Below are 15,905 nucleotides of genomic sequence, written 5' to 3' on the forward strand. Positions count from 1 at the left end.
GGAGGATTTGAGGAGACTGATTGTGATGGGGAGTGCCTCATTTAAATTACCATATTTAAGTCCCACAACAGCCTATCTGGAAAGTTGGCTTTATCAACCCCTACAGACAGTCAGTAAATGTGTCCCTGTTGAAAGGAAAGAAAAAGGCATACTGAGACACAAACCTAGGCTGACTCAAAACCTATTTTTAACTGCTTACTGTATTATAAAATGAGATACATAGCCCACTAATATAAAGCTCCTTGTAGCCTTCTATTTCATTATGCAATAGAATAGGAAAACTCAAGATGTCCCTGGAGTAAGAGGGAGGAGAGCTTTGATCACTAGACTGCCTTGTCCTTCTATCTGCTCACAAAGACAATATAAAATTTAGTTAAAACATTCCAGTTGTCTCAAAAAGACATAATCCATGGGTTTCAAATTGATCGTGGGTTTTTTTTTCACACTTTGAGTCAAAATATCATGTATTTTCAAGCTTTCAATATTTTTGTTCTTTTTTACTTTTTAAAAACGTACCAGAAATGTTGGAAGTTTGGAAAAAGTTGCTACAAGATAGTTACAAGGTACAATAAGGTACTTTATCTAAAAAGGGAAATCCTAGAACTTCAGCCTAAAAAGACTAACCTAACAGGAAGAATATGATAAGCCTACTACCTAAGTCATATTTCACATAATAATTGATTTTGCTCTTCGAAAAATATTTTATATGTTACATCGGTGAGCTGGGCTTGAACTATACTTGCTCTATTAAATGCTTAATTTAATAATAATAGACATCCTCCTATACCTTCTTCCACTGTCCACCACTCTACCTCCCATAGCCTTATGAAGGCAATCTCTTTTCCACAGCAGATATTGTGTGACTGTTGGAACATAGCAACTATACAAGGAACCCTAGTGAAGGCTTATCCTGGGAGATCAGTTCTGTGGTACAGATTATTTTGGGATTCTCAGAGAGCCTCCTTACTTTGTCTTTTAAACCCCATTTTATGACTGCTCCTGGAATTAAAAAAGAAAACAAAAATGTTCACTTTCCCTTTATGTCGTACTATACTTTAGAGATGAGAGACATTTTGGTGGACATCTACTCTCATTTTATTTAAAAAAATTAAGATGCTGGGAAATAACAAGACTTGTCAATTGAAGTTAGAATCCACATTTTCTGACTTCCAGGTGGCAATCAATTCTGTTTCCAAAGTCTTTCTTTCTGAACTTGATAATCTGAGCTCAAAATTATCTTACGAATTTTCACATTTGTATCCTATATATTAAATGGCACTAATTTTATGATGACCTTTTATCTTAAACAGAAGATATAACTACAACAAAATTTTTAGGATTTCTGGCCTATAAATAGATTAAATTGATTCTTTAGAATTAAATAGAAATGGGGAGAAGATGTTGGAAGAATGTCAAATAGCATTACATTTTTTTTCCAGCGCAGTGTAAATGTCAGATTTTGTGGAAATACGTAATATATATCATCCTTTATTTTTTAAATTTTTCCGAAGAAGAGAATATCAGTGGGGTTCTTTTGGGTTCTCTTTCCCACCCCACAAAAAAAGATTTACATCTACATATTAGTTTATTGTTAATACTCTTGCTGCTATAACAACTTACAACAAATACAGTGGTATGAAACAACAAAAAATATTCTTTTATAGCTCTGGAGGCCAGAAGTCTAAAATCAATCTTAAGTTCTAGTATTGGGTATTGGCAGTTCTAGTTCTGTCTGGAGAGTCCTGGGAGAATCCACTCCTTAGCCTTTCTAGCTGCCCACATTTCTTAGCTTTGCCCCCTCCCCCACATGACTCCTACTTTTTGATTCTTTTCCTTTCCTTGCATTGCATCTCCTACAACTACTCTGTCTCCCTGCCTCTCTCTTACAAGAGACCTTGCAGTTCATTGAGACTACACATTGGTTCCATCAGGATAATCTCCCTATCTCAAGATCCTTAAATTATTGCCAAGCCCCTTTGCCATATAAGGCAACATATTCACGGGTCCTGGGGCTTAGGATGTGTTCGTTTTGCAGGGGGGTACAGAGGGGAAGGATTATTTAGCCTGTCATGATCTGCTATGAACTTGATACTTAAGCTGATTTTAGCTATGCTTCATGGATTTCACAAGTACTGATGTATAAAGCTTGTTCATTTTCCATGGGTAGCCCCTGTTGGCTCTTCTAACTACGACACTGCTGTGAATGAGTGACAGGATTTGTTGTGACAGGAATCCTTTGGTAAAAGGTCAACATTAATCCTGTAAGCCAATGTATTACCTCAATTCATTGTTAACAGTCAAAATATGCCCATGAACTGAGACATATGAGCCTATATGCATTTTCTCATTAGAAGTTGGTCATTTCAGTAACTTAACTCCTCTACATTTTCCAAATTCATACAAAAATGTATGCTAACTAAGTGAGGTAGCAGATCAGTAAATATCATGATAGTGATGATTAACCTTAATGAAAAACCTAGGGCAGGCATTCAATTCCATCACCAAAAACCTTTGAATGCCCTGATTTTATTTATGTGCCGATTTAATTCCTATAGAAGCATTAGTACAGTTTGTCTTTTACTGTTTTCTCTGTTCTTCATTTACTGTATTCATATTTATACAGCTTAGCATATGAGAAGCATAGATGTTTGTACTAATTTTTTTGTAGTTGTTTAAAGCACAGATATTTTAACACAGAGAACATTTGTTGATTCCATTTAGAGCTTTTTTTTTCTTAATAGGAAATAATATACTTAGAAGTATGTTCTGTGGGAATTTGTTACAGACTGCCTGTATGCAGAAAGCTGTATGAAAGACACTGGGAGAAGAATGCCTTCAGAAATAAGTTGAAGCCTCGTCACACGCATCCTTTTCACCCAGAAGTAAGTGCCTCATGGCAACAAGGGTATAAAAATTCTGTAGGACCATGAATCATGAGTGAGAAGATAGGAGATAGAGGGGGAGAAGGTGAGAACCTGAGAGGCAGAGGAAGGTTGGGATTAGACACAGACTCTGTTCTGTACTGGCTCGTTGCAATAATGTAAAAAGTTCCAAAGTTCACATCTAAGCACATGCCAGTGGTAGAGATCTCTGTTTACCTGTGGACATTGTTGTAGAAGAACGGGAAGGTCAAGTTTCTGTAAACCCCCCAAAACCCAGAAAATTGGGTGGTAGACTGCCTTTTGCCTAGAAAAGAGTCATTCAGTTTGAATTATTTTTTAGGCACTAAAAACCAAAAGAGGAACAGAATACAGAATGAAAAAGCTGGTTTTATCAAAAAAAAAGTCATAGTTTTACATCAAAGTAAGGAATATCAAAATACAGGTAATTAAAGTCATTACTGAAGCTACTATCCTTGAGGATAGTTTTCCTGCTAAAGAGTTTCACACAGTTCTTAAGTTCAGAGTCACTGGTCTGTGCAGTCAGAAGAGGAGCAGAGGGAACTCCGGGGATGGTGGGTGGTCCTGGAATCCTTATAGATCAGTAGACCTAAGTTCCAGGAGATCTCTTGTTTTGTTTTGTTTTGTTTTGTTTTAACTTTATTTATTTATTTTGAGAGAGAAAGAGAGAGAAAGAAAGAGAGAGATAGAGGGCAGCATGAGTAGGGGAGGGGTAGAGAGAGAAGGAGAGAATTCCAAGCAGGCTTTGCCCTGTGAGCACAGAGCCCCATGCAAGACTCATTCTCAGGAACCACAAGACCATGACCTGAACTGAAAGCAAAAGACGTATGCTAAACCTACTGAGCCCCCCAGGGGCCCTGACATCTCTGTTTTAAGACAATATGGATTGTTGTAGCTCTGTTAAACAAGCAATGCCAGGCGCCAACCACTGCAACATTGTATATGGTGCAAGTTACCTGTGCCTCACTTAGTTCATTATCTTGCTGCTGCATTTAGACATGAACTGTGTGAAATGGGTAATGGCGGCAGTTCTTCACACAACTCAGGAGGAAAACTCCTGAAGAAACACTTTAGCAACAAAGAAAATATATTTTTTAAAGTCAGAGTTGATGGCCTAAATGTGAAATGACTAAACACTAAGGGAATTCCAGGAAATTTCTAATTTCCTGCAAGATTGTATTCAGCAATTCTAAAGATTAAGTGCAGTGAGAGCTACCTGTTAGGCCCTAGACCAAGTTGAATGTCGTGTTGTCCCTGCACTTGATAAGCTTATATTTTGGTTGGGAGAATAAAAGCTTTTAATAAAGGTGATTTGCTAATCGTGTAATTAACAATGGTTTAATTTTATAAGATTACAAACCTCTTTTTATAATTATTCCACATGAAAGAAATTGTCCAACCCTATGTCCCAATTTTTGTTAAAAAACAATTTCACCATTTAACCTTAAAATAGATATTACTTGTTGGGAAATAAAATCAGTACACCTAAGTGGCAGCTTCTTCATCTCCCAACAAAGTTTCTTTGGAATGTTTTGTATTCAAACCAATGTGATTGACTTTTGAGTACTCCCATGGTCCCTCTAGTACCTTTAACACCATAATTAGTATCTGCTAATGATACAGAAGGAGTTAAAAAAATTAAACCCAGATTATACAGTGGACTTTGGAAAAGAATGTGTAATGCTCCAAATTACAGATAATTGTCCAAAAAAATCTACACTTCATTCTGTCTATGTTGATTCAGCTTCAAAGCCTGGAAAGAGATCAAGTTTTGGCCCAGTCTAAATAAAGTTTTGCCAGACTCTTACCAGTATAGAAAGCCAAAGTTCCACATTTGTTTTTCTTGGGTCATGTGTAAATGTTTTCAAATTTTGTTATTATTCATTACTAATGAGCTAATTTTTCATTAGCATAGCTCCCCTTTCTTAATCTAACACTCAGATATTATCCAGCTCAGTTTTGTTTTTCAATGTCAGTTATCAATACACCATATAATTAAATAGATCCTAGTTTATTGTTTTTAATAGGTTCACTTATGTATAGCCTTTTAACTTCTGGGTCCTTGACTACTTCTAGGGAATTTAGCAGAAAGTTTAAAGTTTGACCATTATAGTCATTTTCAAGTCTTGGCACAAAGAGACTATTTTGGAAATGGCTTGAGATTTTATTGAGATTTTGGCAGAAGGTGATTAATGAGATCCTATAACTTCAATATTTTTTCCTAAATTATAAGAACGTTTCTTCCCCATCAAGCTTTCTTAACTTAAATTCAACTTGATTAGAGACTTTTCATATTACTTGTTTGGCCTTTCTCTCTCTCTCTCTCTCTCTCTCTCTCTCTCTCTGGCAGGGATATAAGGAATATATTTTGATAAGTGTTGTTTTCTAAATTTGGTGACTAGTTATAGAGTTTGTAACCTATTGCCTTTAAAACAGTTTGTTGCTAAAGATTTTTGAAAACATGTATTTCTTGATGTGAGATTTTTCAATCACACCCAACTTTCTCTTGAATTGCTGTGATGCATTAGTGTTACAGAAGTAATTCAGTTTGCCAGGTGACATCATGAAAGTCATTCAGACTCCTAAAGAAATCAAAACACTCTATATTAAAAGTCTGATTTAAGTTTAAAATATTCAAAATCATTTCAAAAATCTATTCCCTCCTTTTAGGGTCTGGCATATAATAACATCCAATGAACAGTTGTTTCATGAATGAGTTGTTTCATGAATGGAAGAACCATTGAATACAAAAGCTAAAGATGTTTATATTAAATACCAATGAAATTCAGACAGTGAATGCACAAGGCATCTCCTCCTGTTTTATCTGCATATTCGCATGTCTCTCCTTAAAATGAACCTGTACCCATTTGATGGCACTTTCTCTCCATGCATGCAGAGTGGGAGGGTATTAAGTTTTCAAGACAGATTACTAGTATTATTAGCTCTACCATATTGAAACTATAGTCATAAGTGATTCAGTCACTGTCACTCCAAACTCCTGGCTTTGATTCCTTTGAACACTTGGTGGAGTGGGGTTATAGATGATCTACCCCTGGAGAAAGGATAGAGCAGTGAATGTACGCATAATATGCAATAGGCAGAGTTTCTTTCTGACTTTTCCAGGATGTCTGTCTATTCTTAAAAAGTTTCTAGGTACTAGAGACAGAGATAACAGAAGGGAAACAAGAAGTGCTACCCAAGAAAAGAGGATTCTAGGGGATTGACCTTTGCTAATGACTATTACCGGTTAAAGAGGACATTGGAATTTAAATATACAATATAACCAAGAAGACAAGGGAACAATTATGGCTGGTATCTCTGGGTCTAAAAATGCTGCTTCATGAAGGCCAAATAGGGTCCCAGGATTCATTCCTGGCATAGGAGATACCATGTTTTGTGGTCAGAATATTTCTTCTTTTTCTTCATTATTATCTTCATTATCATTGTCTTAGGAGCTAGAGTTGATTAAACTACTATAAAACGGTGCTGAGTTTAATTTACTATGTTTTTACATGTCATCCTCCAAATAACTCCTTATGGTATGTCATTATCCAGATATTACATACACACACACACACACACACACACACACACATACACATATACAAATAAATATTATATATGCATATGTATATTTTAATTAGTTATGTAACATAGCCATAAAAACAATAGACCCTAGATCTATCCAAGTACAAATCCTGATCTTATCTCTACTAACACAAAAATTGGGAGTAACCCAGATCTTCAGTCAGAGCCTTTTATTAGATCAATAATTCCAAGCTATATTCCCTTGAAAACTTTGTTCCAAAATATTGTCTGTAATGAAAAAAAAAACAGACGTAAAATGATTATTCCATCCAATAAGCTTAGAAAAGCATGCATAAATATACTTCCTTTGGAGATTTAGAAAGTATATTTATATTAATGGTCAGGAGAAATTCTACAATAAACAAACTTATTTCATATTCTTCAACTCCTTTGCTCAGGTGATATGTCCTTCCCACCTCTTGTGCCAAGTTCTGTAGTAAACAAACTTGTTTAATCTTCTTCAGTCCGTTATATAGCCTTTAAACCTTTAGTGCCAGATAATATCACAGAGAAATGTCTTGGGAAACACTTTAGGAATTTTACAGTAAAACCTAACACAGTTCCCAGACATGTAGCAATTTTCAAAACATATTTATTGACTCAGTGAATGAATGGATAGGTGGATGGATGGATGGATGGATGAGTTCAGTTTTGGGTAATTATGAAAAGGAGCGAGCTTTCTATGAGAGAGCAAAAATTAAGCTATTCTCCATCTCTCTCTCCCTCTGGCTTACATTATTCTCCATGTTTTTGTGTTCTCTTTTTTTTGTAGCTCCCTGCAGATTTGGCATTCCTATAGGAATCTGTGTTGACTGCTTAACTGTCAAAGCCTCACTATATAGACCCTCGTTGGTACTTCTATAAAAATGGACTCTGCATGAGGATTTTAATTTGACACTCAGTAGAATAGGAAATGAAAAGTTTAAGAAGAGGTAAATCCTAATAATAAACTTAAGATTGTTCCAGCAAAATAGATCAGATGAGTAGAGTATTCTCATTTCCCCTTGATGTGCCATATGGAAGGGAGAATCTCATCATCACCTCAGCGCATTGTCAGGGCACAGGAGCCTGGCTCTGGGCCAGTCCACCATAAACTTCTTACAAATGGTGTAATTAAATTCCTGAGTGAAATGTTGAACTGACTCCATCTCCTAAAGCAGTCAAAAACTAAAATTTACTTTCTCATCACACTTTCTAGTAAAGCTGATTTTAGGAAAACGTTCCATTGAGAATTATAAAGAGTGACTATTAAAGAGATGGACTTGAGTTAATTTATGTTAGAATTATTTTTTTTCCTGATAGAAATTTTTAATTCAAATGTTTATCCTGATAATATGGTAAATGTCATCCTTAAGAATTTATAAATTAAGGAGGTCATGTCTTTAAGACACCCAGCTGAAAGGCTGTTGTCATTCTGATTCATCAGGAAAGCAGCAAGAGAAAGGTTTTCATCTCTCTACCTTCAGTGAGGTGCTATTTAGAAACAAAACAAAACAAAACAAAAATAGAAACAGATAAAGGATGGTTCTATGATCTATTTTAAGGAATGTAAGGGTTTTCCCTCAGGTTGTAAGCTATTAAAACTTTGTTTTCAAAATTATACTTTCCTAGTCAACATTTACATTGTAGTACAATTTTTATATTATGTTTAGATAAGATTTCATATCCATTTAATAATTTGATATAATAGCTTTACTAATTACAAAGATGAGAAAAGTAAATAGGTTAATTGCAATTTCTGAGTTTCCAAAAATAACTTCTTTCCTCTCCTCTCCTCTCCTCTCCTCTCCTCTCCTCTCCTCTCCTCTCCTCCCCTCCCCTCCCCTCCCCTCCCCTCCCCTCCCCTCCCCTCCCATCCCCTCTCATCCCCTCCTTTCCTCTCTCCTCTCCTCTCCTCTCCTTTCAGAGAGAGAGCACATGCAAGCTGGGGAGAGGGCCAGAGGATGAGAAAGAGAAAAATCTTAAGCAGGTTTCATACTCAGCACAGATCCTGATGTAGAGCCCAGTCCCACAACGCTGGGATCATGATCTGAGCCCAAATCAAGAATCTGATGCTCAATGGACTGAGCCGCCCAGGCACCCCTCCAAAAATAACTTCTAAAAAAATTACCTCACGTCCTCACATCCAACTGAGGTCTATACCAAAAAAAATGTTTTCTTTTAATGTTTTGTAATAGCTACACATTGAAAGAGATTATATAAATCACCATTCTTTTGCAATAATTTTAAAAAATAATAAGGCAAAAATCTGCATGCTTATAATATAGCTTTGCCAGAAACTTCCAAGTGTCAAGTGCACCCAACCTTAATCTCATGCCTTTACTTCCATTGCACATTTTTGCATGTCTCAAATAACTTATTATTTAGTTTGTATATTTTTGTCCTTTACAGGTCAGAATGACACTTGCTACGTCATTCTAAGACTTTCTCTTTTATTTCAGTATTACATTTAAGCTACTTACCCATGTCACCATGTCAGCAGTAGTACTCCAATGCCAATCCACTGATTTTTCTCTAGTTTCTCATTATTGCAAATAATAGTAGCATACACAGTTTTGTAAGAGTGTATTCACGCACAAAAGTTTCTCTAGGGAATAAATCTGGAAGTAGAATTTCTGAAGCATAGGTTATAGATATCTTCAAATGTGCTAGATAATTCCAAATTCTCTTTTAAAATGTGTATAACAGTTTACACACACAGAATGTTTTCAGTTTTGTCTAGAACATTTACTTTTTGAATCCCTTCTGGAATGAATTATTTTATAGAGTTTAAGGTAACAGTCCAATTTCATATGTTTCCTATATGAATAAGGTATTATGCCCAAATCATTTTATGGTAATTCTCTACTCTTCCCACTAATTTGAAAATACAGTGCTATTATATATCATGTTAAGTTATATGAGTGTTTTTGTTTCTAGGCCTTTGTTTCTGTTTTGTTTGTTTGTTTTTTGTTTGTGCACAGATACTATTAATTAGTTGTTGAGGTATAATTTGCATACTACACAATTCATTCATTTAAAGTATAAAATCCAGTGATTTTTACTTTATTTACAGGATTGTACAGTTATCACCATGATCTAAGTTAGAACATTTTTTTTTAATGTTTATTTATTTTTGAGAGAGAGAGAGAGAGAGAGAGAGACAGAGCATGAGCATGAGCATGAGCATGAGCATGAGAGGGGCAGAGAGAGAGGGAGACACAGAATCCAAAGCAGGCTTCAGGCTCTGAGCTGTCAGCCCAATGCAGGGCTCGAACTCACAAACCGTGAGATCATGACCTGAGCCGAAGCCGGACGCTCAACCGACTGAGCCACCCAGGCACCCTATAAGTTAGAACACTGTTATCTTTCCTATAAGAAATCCACTACATGTTAGCAGTCCAGTGTCCCTCCCCGGCTCTTCCTGCCCATGACCATCTCTTCTCCTGGCCTAAGAAATCACTAATATACTTTCTTTCTCTATACTTTTCCCTGTTCCCTGCATTTTATATAAATGGAACCATAAAATAGGTGGTCTTTTATGATAGACTTCTTTCATCTAGGATAATGTATTCATAGTTGACCCGTGTTTCAGCACCACTTCATTTGTTTTGTTGTTAAATAATAATTATTTGGATACGCTGCCTTTTATTTATCTATTCATCGGTTGGTAGACATTTGGGTTGTTTTGCTTTTTGGCTACCATGAATAATGCTGCAGTGAGCATTCATTTACAAGTTTTTGTGGAATCATTTCTCTTGGGTATATATATATAGGAATTGAATTCATGAGTCATATGGTAATTCTGCTTAACTTTTGGAATATGTACCAAACTGTGTTTCCAAAGTGACTCTACCATTTTACATACCCACCAGCAATGCATGACGGTTCTGATTTCTTTATTTACTGTAGATTTATAACATGCTTTGTTATCTGGCAGGAACATTCTCCCAGATTGTGCTTCTCTAGGATTACCTTTGCTATTCTTGAAATTTTGCTGTTCAATCTAAATTTGAGAATTAGCTTTATAGGCCCCACAGGAATTCCCATAGGGATTTTCACTAGCATTGGATTATAGATTATTTTGGTAGGAAGGAACATCAGTATCATATTATATTTTCAAATTCTTAAGGATGCTGTATCTCTGAATGTATTTAGTTGTTCCTTGGTTACTATAAATAAAGGTTTACAACTATATACATGGTTGCTTTGCATCTTGTGGAATTTATTCCTAATGAATTTTATTGTAATTTTTATTTAAGTGTTATATTTTAAAAACATTTGTTTATATATTTTTGACAGATGTGCAAATAGCATTTACTATGTGCCACACACTATTCTAAGTAGTAAACCAATATATGAATGTTGAGTGAATGTTGAGTTTGTGTGTGTGTGTGTGTGTGTGTGTGTGTGTGTGTGGTATATAACTTTCCACCTATGGATTTTAATTGGGATTAACTTTAATTTATTCAGTGATGTTATTTTCTATATTTAATCCTCACAATAACTTTAAAACAGGTACTGAGAAAACTGTAGCTCAGAGAAGGGAAAATACTTAACCAAAGCAAGCAATTGGGAGAAATGAGACTTTGACCCAATTGGGTCAAACAGTAGAGATCACTCTTGTTATTTCAATCTAAAGTAATCACACCTTAGAGACTCTGAATTCTGTGCTAAAATAAACGTCCTCATACACTTGGTTTTACATAAGTTTTGATAATTAAGGGCATTTTCTTTTTTGTTGTTGTATTTGCTTGTTTTTAATTAAGAGCATTTTCTTTAGGAAGTGTATTTTCACTCATGTTTACCCACAGGCACCTTAACTCCCACTTATCACAATTAAAAGTCCTTATAAAATAGCAGTGGTTATATGTAATGGAGCAGAAACTTATGGGGACTGGAGTACTAAGTACCCCGGGGTATTTTACATCATATACTTAGAAATTTATATAATTGGTTTTGATTTTTAAAATATGCCTGGTTTAGGAAAAAGGACACACACACACACACACACACACACACACACACACACTAGAATAAAGAAAAATCAAACCAGTTGAAAATTCAAACACCTTCTGCATTTGTTTTCTGAGACTACCTTGGCGAATTGACACAAGTTTGGTAGTTTAAAAACAAAAGAAAAAATTTTTTTCAGTCTGGAGGTCAAATCCAAAATAGAGCAGGGTCGTGCTCCTACATATCAGGTGCTCTAGGAGAGAATCTGTTCCGTGCTTCTTTTAGCTTCTAGTGGCTGCTGACTGTAATGAGTTAATTTTATATGTCCACTGACTGAGCCATGGTGCCCAGATTTGATCAACACCCAGATTCTGGGTGTTTCAGTGAGGGTGTTTTGTGATGATATTTACATTTAAATAGACGGACTTTGAGTGAAGCAGATTGCTCTCCATAATGTGAATGGGCCTCATCCCATTAAGTTGAAGGCCAGATAAAATCTCTTCAGAGGAAGAGGAAATTCTGGCTTCAGATTTTATCTGCATTAAAGTTTCTTCCTGGTTCTCTAGCTGGACTGACTTTGGACTCACACTGAAACTCTTTTCTGAGCCTCCTGCGTGCCAGCCTCCCTTATAAGATTTTGTACTCATCAACCCTCCACAATCACATGAGCCAGTTCCTTAAAATAAATCTCCTTCTCTGTATATACACGTCGTCTTGGTTTTATTTCTCTGGAGAATTCAGACTCATACATTGGGCTTGTGGCCACAACCCTCCAATCTCTGCCTACATCTTCATATTGTTGCAGGATTTCTTACCACAATACCCGGGATTTGTTGTCTCGCTGCTTCGAAAAATGAAGAGGTGGACACAAAATGAGCAGCAGGCAAAAGTTTATTAGAATATAAGATTAGAAATGAAGAAGAGTAGAAAAACTCTCTTTACAGAGAGGGGACATTCAAAAGTAAATTCCTGCCTACAATAGGCAAGGGTCCATGTTTTATAAGGTTCTGGTCAACCCACCCCTTCCCTTCTCCCTGTTCCTTCTCAGATTTCATCCTTATTGGCTGGATAACTCTAGGTGCTGGGTTGTCCATTCCTGATTGGCTCGTTTCCATTGTATGAGGGGTGGTCTGTGGCCATACCAGTTCCTTGTGGGTCATGGGTTTTATGGTCTACTCATTTTTAGTCAGGTCTTTTGTCAAATTCCTGGAGGAAAACTAAGGGGGAGTTTTCTGAGGGGGTTTGCTGTGGTCAGACACTCCCAGCATTGTTCCAAAATGTCTTTCCCCACCCAGGGGCCTCAGGTCCTAATGCTTTCCCTGTCTGCCTATTTTATCCTATGTTTTTCCTATCATATTACTCTCTCTTCTGTGTCTGATCCCCCTCCGCCTCTCTCTTACAATATTTATGATGGTCTTTAGGGTCCACCCAGATATTCCAGAGTAATCCCTTCATCTCAAATATTTTTATCCAATTACATCTACAAAGACTGTTGTTTTGAATAAGGCAATGTTTAAAAATTAAAAAAAAAAAAAAGCCAGGGGTTGAAAGGTCAGACTCTATTCCTGCAACTAACCACAGTTTTGGAAATAACTTTGTCAGATTCTTGTTTGATTTTTTTTTTTTTTTTGCATCGAGGTAATATCTCATAGAACCAGTATATGTGTTTTGTTGTTGTTTGCATTTCCTCAGAGCAAGTAAAGTGATATTAGAAGGATCATGTGTTTTTGTTTTTCCTGTAATACACACACACACACACACACACACACACACACACACACATTAAGTAGCTGTGTGACTTTGGATGAAGCCATTTTCTTGACTTCATTTTCCTCATTTATAAATATGTTAGTTTGGTTATGTAGTCTTTGTGGTACTTTATTATTCTAAAATTTTATGAACTTGCATCTATAAAGCTCTCTATTTTATGATGATATCTCTTGATGCAGAATAGCTGATCCAGCTGTTTCTTATTATCTAACTCACCTACAACCCAGGTTGTCTGAGTGAATTACTGGAATATTCTAAAAACGACTCAACAATTTGACATTTTAAAGGGCCAAATCATTTTGAAATACAACCAACATATGTTAAACAATGTTAACCCATTTAACATCACAATTTTGTGTCAAATTAAAACAATATATCTTAACATCAGTATGAAAATACCAAGTCACAGATGATAAATTCTTCACACTGGACATATACTGCAAATCAAGTAATCAGATTCTGTACCCACAATATGATAAAAATTTAGTTGCTTTTTTCTTGTCAGTTCATGTACACAAAAGTCAGTTTCAAAAACATGCACATAAATGTCATGAATCTTTTAAAAATTTCCACAGATAACGAAGTCTATTGTCTAATTTGTGGATTTGAATTTAGAAGTCAAGGACTGCTGCTCTGTATTTTATAAAAGTATCAGATACAAAAAACCAGTTATTAAATTATTTTTATGATGATAATAATAATTAGATGACCACAGCGTTGAAAAACCAGGAAGTTCACATTATTTTTCAGCAATGTGAATTATCCATATTTTAATACTCCTAATAAGATGTCTCTTTGATGCTTTGATGAGAGACGATCCCATAGAGCTAGAATTTTTTTAAGTGTTTGTATTTAGCAAGTGTTGCATTGAGTCCACCCAATATTAATTCCGAAGACTTGACTAAATATTTGAAGCTATCATGAGCAGTACTTCAGGAAGAGATTCTGAGACCATTTCAATTGTATCTCATTCAAATATCCTCTGACTCTTCCCTTAGCATATTCTGTTATTTTCATATGGGTGATGGTCAGGTTATGAAGTAAATAAATTAAGTCAGTGGTGATAAAACAAATTTTGTTTTAGGAAAGCATTTCTACTTTATATTTTACTCTTTCTCCATATCTTAACCTTTTATTTGTTCTTATTTTGAGTCTTGATGAACTGTAGGCATATTTGCTGCTAATGCTTCCTGAGGAAGGGTAGTATCTGCCAAAATAAATGAAGTTCAATTGTTCAATGGGGTTTCCCTCTTTGTAGATGTTTTAAATGGACACGTCAGTAGAATCAAATGAGCTTATAAAGTCTAGGACATGTGAATGGCAAGAATGTGTATGTGAGGGAATAAAGATCAGACTGTCAAAAGAGTCTGTAAGGTAATATGAAAACCCAATTTTTTCCTATGACTCCTCTCAGAAAGTCTGTAATGTGTAATATCTAAGAGTGAAAGTGGATTTTTTGGGCCTGACTGCCAACTCCATCATTTGACAAGCTGTGTAATACTGGGCAAGTTTCTACACTTCTCTGGGCCTTCATTTCTGCAACCACAAAATGGAGCTAAAGATTAGATCTTTACAGATTTGGCATAAGGATTAAGTGAGTACTAGTACTGAGTACATGATTAATAAACAAATTACCGACATTATCAGTACTTATAAAGAAATACCCTTTTCTGGGGCACCTGGGTGGCTCAGTCAGTTAAGCGTCCAACTTGGATCAGATCATGATCTCATGGGTTGTGAGTCTGAGTGCTGCATTGGGCTCTGTGCTGACAGCTCAGTCTGGAGCCTGCTTTGGATTCTGTGTCTCCCTGTTTCTCTGCACCTTCCCCACTTGTGCTCTGTCTGTCTCTCAAAAGTAAATAAACATGTAAAAAATTAAAAGAAAAAAGAGTTACTCTTTTCCATAAATATAAAGAATCCATAATCCAATTTCTAAAGGAATTTCCCAGTCGAACTGGCATTGGTAGGGCAGATGGTATTTTAATTTTTTTTTCTTTATTTCAATTTATTCTATTTTACTATTTTTTTTTAAATTTTTTTCAATATATGAAATTTATTGTCAAATTGGTTTCCATACAACACCAGTGCTCATCCCAAAAGGTGCCCTCCTCAATACCCATCACCCACGCTCCCCTCCCTCCCACCCCCCATCAACCCTCAGTTACTTCTCAGTTTTTAAGAGTCTCTTATGCTTTGCCTCTCTCCCACTCTAACCTCTTTTTTTTTTCCTTCCCCTCCCCCATGGGTTTCTGTTAAGTTTCTCAGGATCCACATAAGAGTGAACACATATGGTATCTGTCTTTCTCTATATGGATTATTTCACTTAGCATCACACTCTCCAGTTCCATCCACATTGCTACAAAGGGCCATATTTCATTCTTTCTCATTGCCACATACTACTCCATTGTGTCTATAAACCACAATTTCTTTATCCATTCATCAGTTGATGGACATTTAGGCTCTTTCCATAATTTGGCTATTGTTGAGAGTGCTGCTATAGACATTGGGGTACAAGTGCCCCTATGCATCAGTACTCCTGTATCCCTTGGGTAAATTCCTAGCAGTGCTACTGCTGGGTCATAGGGTAGGTCTATTTTTAATTTTCTGAGGAACCTACACACTGTTTTCCAGAGTGGCTGTACCAGTTTGCATTCCCACCAAGAGTGCAAGAGGGTTCCTGTTTCTCCACATCCTCTCCAGCATCTATTTATA

At 36.0% G+C, this 15,905-nt stretch overlaps 1 protein-coding gene across 1 annotated transcript in view; it reads left to right on the forward strand.

Annotated features, from left to right (window-relative positions):
- LOC144616521 (uncharacterized) overlaps positions 1–15,905 on the forward strand; it is a 280,197-nt gene that overhangs the window by 217,343 nt on the left and 46,949 nt on the right. The window contains exon 4 of the mRNA XM_078447662.2: positions 2,786–2,882. Coding sequence (XP_078303788.1) covers positions 2,786–2,882 — 97 coding nt within the window. The remainder of the gene's footprint in view (positions 1–2,785; positions 2,883–15,905) is intronic.

This window comes from Panthera onca, chromosome B3, assembly GCF_046562875.1.
Source record: "Panthera onca isolate mPanOnc1 chromosome B3, mPanOnc1 haplotype 2, whole genome shotgun sequence".
Classification (NCBI taxonomy): domain Eukaryota; kingdom Metazoa; phylum Chordata; class Mammalia; order Carnivora; family Felidae; genus Panthera; species Panthera onca.